At 30.6% G+C, this 9897-nt stretch overlaps 3 protein-coding genes across 5 annotated transcripts; 1 reads left to right on the top strand and 2 right to left on the bottom strand.

Moving 5' to 3' along the window:
- Positions 1 to 3060: 3060 nt before the first annotated feature.
- Positions 3061 to 4865, bottom strand: LOC106716636 (GTPase Era, mitochondrial). The gene is made up of 5 exons (XM_014510190.2): positions 4575 to 4865; positions 4337 to 4461; positions 3955 to 4129; positions 3641 to 3835; positions 3061 to 3523 (listed from the first exon to the last, which is right to left on the bottom strand). The coding sequence occupies exons 1-5, from the start codon at positions 4761 to 4763 to the stop codon at positions 3140 to 3142; spliced, it is 1068 nt and encodes a 355-aa protein (XP_014365676.1). The 5' UTR covers positions 4764 to 4865; the 3' UTR covers positions 3061 to 3139.
- Positions 4866 to 5389: 524 nt separating this feature from the next.
- Positions 5390 to 8341, top strand: LOC106716614. The gene is made up of 6 exons (XM_014510162.2): positions 5390 to 5576; positions 5648 to 5896; positions 5969 to 6261; positions 6480 to 7046; positions 7655 to 8011; positions 8195 to 8341. Exons 2-6 carry the CDS (start codon positions 5650 to 5652, stop codon positions 8339 to 8341), a joined length of 1611 nt encoding a protein of 536 aa, XP_014365648.2. The 5' UTR covers positions 5390 to 5576; positions 5648 to 5649.
- Positions 8342 to 8551: 210 nt separating this feature from the next.
- LOC106716670 (mpv17-like protein 2) lies at positions 8552 to 9872 on the bottom strand. Of its 3 annotated transcripts, none has more exons than XM_014510237.2 (4): positions 9840 to 9872; positions 9426 to 9592; positions 8821 to 9059; positions 8552 to 8725 (listed from the first exon to the last, which is right to left on the bottom strand). In XM_014510237.2, exons 2-4 carry the CDS (start codon positions 9589 to 9591, stop codon positions 8579 to 8581), a joined length of 552 nt encoding a protein of 183 aa, XP_014365723.2. In that variant the 5' UTR covers position 9592; positions 9840 to 9872; the 3' UTR covers positions 8552 to 8578. The 3 variants fall into 3 exon arrangements, with proteins under 3 accessions (XP_014365723.2, XP_014365721.2, XP_014365722.2); XM_014510235.2 differs by lacking the exon at positions 9840 to 9872 and adding an exon at positions 9722 to 9833; XM_014510236.2 differs by lacking the exon at positions 9840 to 9872 and having other exon boundaries at positions 9426 to 9641.
- Positions 9873 to 9897: the final 25 nt, after the last annotated feature.

The raw sequence follows: 9897 nt of genomic DNA, 5'->3' as shown, positions 1-9897 counted from the left end.
TACGAACAATAAACCAAAAATGTTTCATATTTTTGATGGTCATTTTTTTAATTTAAAATATATTTAAACTACTGGACAAGATCCAAAAGAAAACGCTCAAGTTAAATCTTCACAATAATGCCTTATTTCTTATACTATAAATATTACGTATAAAAATAAAAATAACACTTAAATGCAATAAACAATAATATATTTTCAAAAATCATATGGATAAGAAGTTCAAGCATATTCTCAGTCGACTTTTAATACTTTGAATATTACTCGCAGATAAATATGAGAGAAGAGCGAATTATTTTTATCTGGATTGATATCTCCGGAGCAATAAATCGGGAGCGCGCTTCCCGACATACTGCTTCAATTTCGATATCCAATCGAGATCTCAAATAACGTTTTTAATGTATTATTCCTCCTTTAAATCACACAAGTTTCAGCTTTAATTGACTGCTTTATTAGTGATGCAATAAAAATTATTTTCGGAATTTACTGCTAGTTTGACGATAATAATAACAATTCAAAAGTTTTAAAACAAATAACATTTGTTATAGAATTTCTTAAAATGATCTTAGTTACCTAACATTGTCAATCTCATAAAAATACTCTTTGTAAATAGATCTCACAAAGAGTATTTTTATGGCATTTTAAGTATAGTTATGTATAACAATATTAGGTGTTTAGATATAAAAAAGAAAGGTTTTTAATTTTTTTTAATATCTTCAATAAAAATATATTATACGTAAATGTATTCATTCATTTTAAAACAACAGAATCATTTTCGATTCCATTAAGGTTTAAATGACTTGTGTAAAAGGGATGGGCAACACTTTTTTGGCGCTAAGAGTCAACTGAGCTTAAAAGCTTATAAGCTTAAAAGCTTTATTATGACAAAACAATCTCCTATATAAATAATACGTAAAAATATATTAAACGTTATTTGAAGACTCTCTTATATACTTATTCAAAACTATCTTGATCTTGACTAGAAACAACGTTATTTAGAAAGCCCTACGAAATATATTCTATCTATTAAACTGGCAGCCCTTAAACCCTCATAAAGCCATTACGCTAACCAGAGGGACCCTCAGCCGTCACCCTTGAATGTATTGAAGTAGCGTATGAATAGGATCGTTACTTTTACCTAGCTAACTTCATGATAAAAATCATTTAATTAAAGTTTAGTTTTTAAAAGATAAACCTTAAGATTCCGTTACTTATTAATTAAAAATGCATAATTTTATATCTGGACTTATGCTTATCGCTTTGCCTAATTCAAGTTCATTATCATTGATTGTATATATTCCCATAAAAGTTTTTGAAAAATTAAATACATCTTCATAAGAGGATGTCTGTAATGAGACACTCGGTTATTTCTATAGAGTTTCAAGTTTCGTGGGAATTTATTAGTCTGTCACATAAAACTGTGTTTTCGAGTGAGCAATAAAATTTTACTGGTTGATAAAATTAAAACGAACGGACCGTTCATAAAACAGTTTTCTGTTGAAATCTTCGATTTTATCTTTTTATGATTTAAGTGTAAAAAATAAGTTTACATTAAAAATAACCTGAACATAACTCTAGAATATTGCAATATTTCAAAGGCTTAAAATTTGTCTAAATTTTAATTTTTTATTCAGTCACCGAATAAATAAATATTTCGTCTTCGTTTCTTTCCCTCGTTCATTTTCTTTTGACACGCATTAACATCGTTACATTCTAAAGCCTTAAAGCCCTTGAGCTTTCATTCCGGCGCTTGTGTAGTAATATATACTGTATTTTACTCGTCATAATGAAAGCATAAAAGATATTAAATAATTTTATCTTTTTTACTTTTTAAAGATTATTAATCTACATTTTCATTTCTATTTCAAAGTCCAAGTTCTGCCTATCATACCTACCCTCTTTACTCGTTACTATCTTTAGACAGGGTAATGATTAACTAATATCTGTTAAGTACAAATATTAATCAGGAGTCAATTAGACGAATACGCTCAAGCTATTTTGTTGTTTAGACAAGTCTGCCAATGCTGTCCGCTCTATATTTTTCTTTTACAGAGTGTTGTAGGGCTCTTTCGGATTTGTTCTATTCTAGCCTATCACCTAGGAGAGAGAGATCTCCGACTTAACTATGAACATACGAAAATAATTTTAATCTATTAGAACATAAGTACTAAAATACTTTGAAGTTTTAAACTGGGACTTCATTTACATAGTACAATACGCTTAAGGAATGTAATTCATTTACACATTTAGCATATTATATAGGTACGTAGAACGCGAACTACCGTCACATAAACTTAAACTAACTATCCGCAAGCAAGTCTTAACAAAGTTGTGCGATTAATTTGAAACGCCCGCTTCAGAGTTTCCCTCCATTCTGCTCGTATTGTTAAACATGACTAGCTAAGCGAGAGGATAATGTAATTTTATTTATTAAAGTTTTGAACTACAAACTCACCCGATTCAGACCTACAATACACACCCGAAAGTAACGTAACTTGAATTTGTGGCGCAGTAAACGTTTAATTGTTAAATAAGGTTATCTTCAAGACGTATTGTGGAGGAAATTAAAAAAAAAATTAATATCAGATAAAATATATTTATTTATATTAATACTAGCTGTCGCACGCGACTCCTCCACGCGCAGTTAAAAAAAAAACCGAAAAATAGATGTTGTCCGATTCTCAGACCTACTGAATATGCTCACAAAATTTCATGAGAATCGGTCAAGCCGTTTCGGAGGAGTACGGTGACGAAAACTGTGACACGAGAATTTTAGATATTAGATAAACAAAAAAGAGCTGTACTATATTGACAAACCGATGTGTAGATATTTTGCAGATTCCCGTCCCATAAACCTCATCGAATCAATAGTGCAATTGAGCGAAATATTAAAGCGATCCTGACGTTTTTAAAACTAGTTCAGTGTCACCTAAAAGTGGCGGGTGACCGTGATAACTTATACCGCGGTCTCAAGTTCATTCCAGTTGTATTTATTTTAATAGTTTTTTAGCATTCATTACCAGTAACTAAATTTTAAGCATGTTTTATTAATTAGAACAACCAAGCCATTTTCTTTATTTTTTTTTATTAACAAAGAAAATAAAAACATACATTCTTAATAATACTTTCTGTCCATACAATATTACTTGTTCTGTATATCATCAATAGATTTATTTTTAACTTTTAATTGTAAATCAATAACTACTGTTTTCTTAAAAAGGTCCATTAAATCATTTCTAGTGTAAGATTTAATCTGTTGCAATCTCCCTCCTCCGGCACCACTTATTAACCTCGCAATTCTCTCTGAAGGACACTCCACAACAACTGAACATACAACTTTCTCATCTTCTTCCAATTCATCATAATATTCTAAAGATGTTTTTAAATTATAGGGAATTTCTTGCGGAAGGAAATCTAAAAATTTTGCTCGTACAGTTTCCTCGATTAGCTCTTCCGGAGTTTGGTCTGTCCAGTAGCCTGGAGAATATTGCAAATTTGCAACTTTTGCGTTGGATATAAGATATTCCTGAAATTTTATTGTATATATTAAAAAAAGTTTAATGCAGTCCCAAAAACTTGTGACTTTTGACTAATGAGTTAAGTTAACTTTATGATTTTTTTTAATTAATAAAACATTATTAACCTTAATAGCTCCTACACCATCCCCTGTTAATGCAGACACTAGAAACACATCAGAAAAGTGACTGTAGCCCCTTTGCAATTTATTTTTAAAGGACTGAGATCTGTCAGAATTTGGCATAGGTCTTCCTGCAATTACTCCATTTGTTAGATTTCTTATTGTTGCCAGTAATTGTTTCTTAGACTTCAATTGATCTACCTGAAAATAGTTGAAAACTTTTGAAAAAAGTATAAATAAAAAGTATTTACACCTTGGTTGTGAGAGAAATTAAGAATATGTCCCCCACAATACCGTATTAATTCAAAATCTATACTAACTTTATTTAGTATCAAAAAGCTTGGTATATTACCAACTGAGTTTAACATGCTTATGACATCTTGATGAATGCTGTCCCTCATCCATTTGTTTGACACATCATGCACTACACCTACAACATTTGCACATCGTAAACTTTTTTCACAAGCACCCAACATTGATACTGGTAGTTTATACCTGAAATACAATAGACAAGTCACAATTTTTTTTCTCATATAATTTTGTTTAAATACAGTTCAATAAAACAGATATTTTTAATGTCAGTACTTACTGTAGATTTATCATACTAATCCTACACTATTTGTTAACTTAGTGATGATTGAATGAATGAGTGTGGCAGGTACATAAACAGTATATTGAAACATTACTTTCATATCAACTTACTTCTTTTGTTCCTTGTCACTTACAACACCGGGAGTATCCAAGAATATAATTTGTGTATCTTTTTCATAACAAATAGCTCTGGCAAGCTTTGTTGTAGTATGAACTTTATTAGAAGCAGCACAAATCTGTAAGTTCAACACATTTATTAAATGAGAGCAGCCTGAAGATACTATCCCCAGTAGTTCACAAAATGTTTCATTAGTAAAAAAAAAAAAAAATTAGTAAAACCATTACACACCTTGCGTTCCATAATCTTATTAATTAATGTACTTTTTCCTGAATTAGGAGCTCCAATTATCGCAACATTTACTACCTTACCGGTAATTTTGTTTGCAGGTTGTTCTATCTGGGTAGAAAAGAATGAACAACGTAAGTATTTAATACAACTGTAGGTACTGCGCATTGAAACTATAATTGAAGTAGACATGGCAATGTTTTCGATATTATGAATTTAAAATGTTTTAATTTTAAAGACCCAGTAAAATAAAAACATTAGATATTTTCTGATTTCATCTAAGAAAGGGGAAGGGTTAGATATATAAATTAGGAGTGGGAGACGAGAATGACATTTTAGTGGTGACTTTGATAATTGACAACCAAATGACACCAACTCTATGGTAGTTAATTAACAACAAACCTTTTTAGAACAAGACAAGCTGTATTTTATACAAATCGTTCTTATATTATTATATTTTTTTCATGGTTTGTTTTCCCTAACAATCAAACAAACTCTATCTAGATCAAGTTGTTTTGGCTAATTTTTCCTTAGACTTTTTCATTCATAATTGTTGTCAATATTCAGATATATGTCCATCAAAATACTTTTAACTTCCACTTACTTACTTATACCAACGACTGGTCATTATACTGTTTTAATGTATTCCTATTATATAAAGTTCCTTTTTCTTGTATAAACTTACATAAAACTTATTATAAATATTCTATATTGGCAACTTCAGCACAGCAATCATAACAAGAATTTGGTACTTGGCACGTACTTGGTATTTGCTGCTGCTACTACCTGTGCCTGCTCTACTCCTATAACTTTATTATAACTAACTATAGGTACTTGATATATACTTGTTAATTGTTCAATTATCGTTTAAATCAATTACACCGTCAAGATCATTGTTTAATAAACAGTGTTATATTTTTATTTTCTTTAGTACCTTAAGGTATTAAGTTATTTTTGTCGCAAAATATCTTGGATAGTTAAATCCAGCGGCATGATTTTATCCAGGTAAGTGAGTTCATTATTTTGTAAGTAAATTTTTCTGTAAATGTTTTCTTCACGAATTATTTTATTTGCAGAAATGTCAGAGATAAAGTATAAAAATCAAATTTTGGCAGCAATAGATCACTTACGTTCGCGAAAGTCTCGCCCAGATATAAACAGAATTTGCAAGTTTATGCTAAAGTGTTATAAAGTTGCACCTAAAGATACAAAAGCTGACCTTAAACGTTGTTTAAAGGAAAGAAGCATATTTAAAGTCGATTATAAAGATAATGTAAGCTATAGAAACGCAGCTAAGTGGCGAAAGAAATCAACACAAAGTAATAGTAAGTTGAAATATTTTTATTGTTAATAAACTTTCTTTTGTTGTTTTAGTAATTGTTTATTTTCTCAATTAGTTATGGCGTCTGAAATTGATGAAAGAAAAATTATTTCGTCTGCAATCGCGACATTAATATACCGAGATCAAAGTTATTTGGAAAATGGGATTGCTTTTGATGATCTTATACGGGAAGCGGCATTTCTATCGAGATATACGAAAAAGCAACTTGAAACAATTGTCAACAAGGAACTATCTTCTGGCAGCCTAGTCAAGCTACCTAATGGTACATTAGCTTTGGGCCCTGCTGGAGATCCTGATGGAGATAGTTCTGACAGTTTTAAATTTGAGTATAATGATTCAAATACAAAGGTAATTCTTTTTTTAGTGATAATGTTTTTTTTAATTCCAATATTAGGGAAGGAAGTTATTTAATTCTATAATACACAAATTTACTTGTGATTTTTTATACATTTCTCAGCAAAAGCATTGTGTAGCCATAGTTTAAAGTTGTGGTGCTTATCTAAATAGAACATAAAAAATACAGGGAACTGGCTGACATTAAACAAGTTAAAATTTGTATATTACAGATGACATCATCAGCTAATTCATCATGTAGATCATCTCCACAAAGAATGAGAGGCAGACCGAAAAAACGACCTAATGTCACTTCGAGTAATAGTCAAAATATAAATAATCAAAATTCTGGTGTAAGAGTTGGTGAAAGACGTAAAATGGCAAAGAAGGTGTTCGACCCATCAGACAATAATGTACCCAGCAAACGCAAGAGAGGAAGACCTGTAGGATCTCTTAATAAGAGCACTATAAAGAAAAGATTAATGATAGCTAGTCATCAGAAAAATGAAAAAGAGGGAACACCTTTATCAGAAAGCCAACACTCTTTAGATGGAAGCGGAGAAGACATGGAATCAGAAGAGCCAATCTCTCATGAAGCGTCAGGAGGTGTTTGCTCTGTGTGCCACATCCAAAAACCTCGAGGTTCTAATGACAGGATTGTGGAGTGTCGCGATTGTAACAATAAAGCACACTTGAGTTGTCTTCAGACAGGCTCGGGTATTTTAAAACCAAGACCCGATAACACTTGGCAATGTCCACATTGTAAAACATGTGTTGTGTGCTATGAAACTAATGATGCTGTAAGTTTTGTTAATTTTTAATTAAACAATTAAGTTAATTTTTAACATCAATTGGTTTAGGGAAAAAAATATTACTTTACACCACTTTCATCTTTTTTTATCTCAACAGACAAGAGGGTTATGTTTTTTGGTCATATATAAATTTGTTTCTTGTAGTATGAATGTAACTTTTGTGTCAGCTATGAGCCTGAATGACTGAACCGAGTTTAGTTTAACCGATAATTGAGTGAATTCTTCCTTTGATAAGGATAAAAAACATACAGTAAACATAAAGGGAAACAATTTCAAATTAGTGAAAAACAAGTTCACTGTCACTTGCTATAATAATTTTATTTACATTGCAATTTTTTTTTTATATTTTGGAGGATATTACAAAACATTAATACTTTCAGTAATACATGTATCATTTAATTTTTTTTTAAAAGCAGCCACTAGATGGCGCTATTTCATTTGTTAGGTACTGTTGTCAGTATTTTTAGTTTTTAAAATTGTGGTTAGGTTAGTTAAAAAAATCTAATTGATACCAAAATATTTTTCTTTTACATTTTTAAAAGAACTTAGTAAAATCTCTCTTAAAGCATTAAATATTTTTTCTCTACTTTTTACAGGGTATCTTGACAGTTTGCAATATTTGCTCAGATGCCTACCATGCTTTATGTCATACACCTCGCATACCGGAAAGACTGAAAGCATGGGATCAATGGGAATGTAACAACTGCTTAGAATCTCATCCGACCATAGTTGGCTCCCCCGCAATTATACTTTCCAATATTGATTACAATTCAGAATCATCTACAGTGGATCCATTTTTAAAACCACATGAACTAGATAGAGCACCTACAAAATTAGCAGAAGATGTACCATTTGACCCAAGTATACCTGATATAAGTAATTGGACAACAGAAGATGTATACAGTTACTTTATGGAACATTTGCCTGAAGCGGCACCGATTCTGAAAGAACAGGTAATTCAAACATTTATTGTACATTTCCAAAAAATCTTTACAAAAACATTGGTATCTCTGTTTTTTTTTTTTTTTTCAAAGAGAATGAGTGACTTGACATTATGTGTTTGTAGCCAGTGTACATAGTGTAAAAACTTACACTTAAGGACTACTTATAAAGTAATTTATACTAACTTTTCTCAGGAATTTGATGGACAAGCAATATGTACAGCAAGGAGGGCTGATATTGTGAGGGGTTTAGGTCTACCACTGGGTCCTGCTCTTGCATTATATAGAATAGTAGTGAAACTACAAACAAGGAAAGACGATTGGACTATGTGCTGGGGTTAATATATATAAATTTGGATATCCAAATCCTTCCAAATTCTTCTTCCATTATGTTTATACACTTTCTAAGATTAAAATATTTTTAAATTATAACCCTAATTCTTTTATTGGTATATCCTTAATTTAAATACTCTATGAAGGTAGTAAAAGATCAACTTTGGAACTAAAATATATAATCTTCAAATAAGTTAAATTTAACACTACTCTGATTAGGAAATATGTTAAATAAATAACATGTATTTACACTTTTTTTTGATCATAATGCTTAATAAAGGATAAAAATATGTTAAATAGCATTGTCGCCAAATTGATGTAGAAAACCCTGTAGTGTGTTGGTAAATAATAAAAGTTTAGGAATTGCACTGGAGGCCAAAATAAACAGTCGCCCTGGAATAAGAAATGCATATTGTATTATTTTATAAGAAAGTATTTTTTGACAATGAATATGCTTACTAACAAAATAATATTTTAAACATACTGACCATGTAAACATAAACAAATTTTTGTTTTACTTCAAGTGTACTCTGCTCCAAAGTTTTCTTTTCTAATGTACCCATTCCATAAAAGAAGCATAGAAGTGTCGCCGGAGAAGCAAATAACTGGTCACATGCTATTTTTTTTACAACTGTCTTAACATCAGCATATGGAAGCACCTTGTCTAAATAAATGTAATAATAGTGGTGCATTGGTCCCATTATTGTTCCAACAATGAACATTCTTGCTGAAAATTTAAAACTTATATACTTCACAATTACAAGTGCAGTAATTTTTAGACATCTTTGCAGCTATTAACTGTGCAAGTTGCTGTGCTGAACTAAATTTTAGATGTGGCAAGGTCTAGCAGAATGTTAAGGAAGGCACTGTGTAGTGTGACAATGACCTTGTGGGGCCAAGTTATTTGAAAAGGACTATATTATTTACACATATATATACTTCAAAAGTCTGCATTTATCCAGTAAGACTTACCCAGGAATTTCATTGAATTCACCTTGTTATAGAAAAACCACTTCCAATACATGATGTCTAAGTATTTACAGGTATAGATTTACTAAATAGACAATAGACTAATAGTAAAGCAATTATATACCTGTTCTTGGCCAGTCATAACGTCTTGGGAGAACCTTTGATTGGTATTCAATTTCCTGTTGGATGATATCTCCAATACCCATGAACGCCCCAGAAGTAATACTGTTTGTTAATAGTAGATTCTTTTTGAATAATATGTTTATTCCGCGATGAAAAAAAGACTTCATACTGAATAAAAAAAAAGTTAAATCTAGGTCGATAAACAGGAAATACTTTTTATACCATTTTATATGATTGTTTCTTCCAAAAAAAGCTCAATATGTAATATAGTAAATTGTGCTAATCAAAAGTTTTAACCTCTCAAGATTTTGTCATTTTCTGCCCAATTTTTATAAGATTTTATGTGGAATACTTTAAACATATATGTACCAAAGTACATACAGTTTCATCCCATTAGATTTTTTTAAAGACTTACTTTATTCAATAACTTTATAAATTGCAATTTCATGCAATGTTTTTAAAAATTGCGCTTA

Source organism: Papilio machaon, chromosome 6, assembly GCF_912999745.1.
Source record: "Papilio machaon chromosome 6, ilPapMach1.1, whole genome shotgun sequence".
In the NCBI taxonomy this organism is placed as follows: Eukaryota; Metazoa; Arthropoda; class Insecta; order Lepidoptera; family Papilionidae; genus Papilio; species Papilio machaon.
Note: the sequence above shows the minus strand (reverse complement) of the source record. Positions and strands in the feature narration are given on the sequence as shown.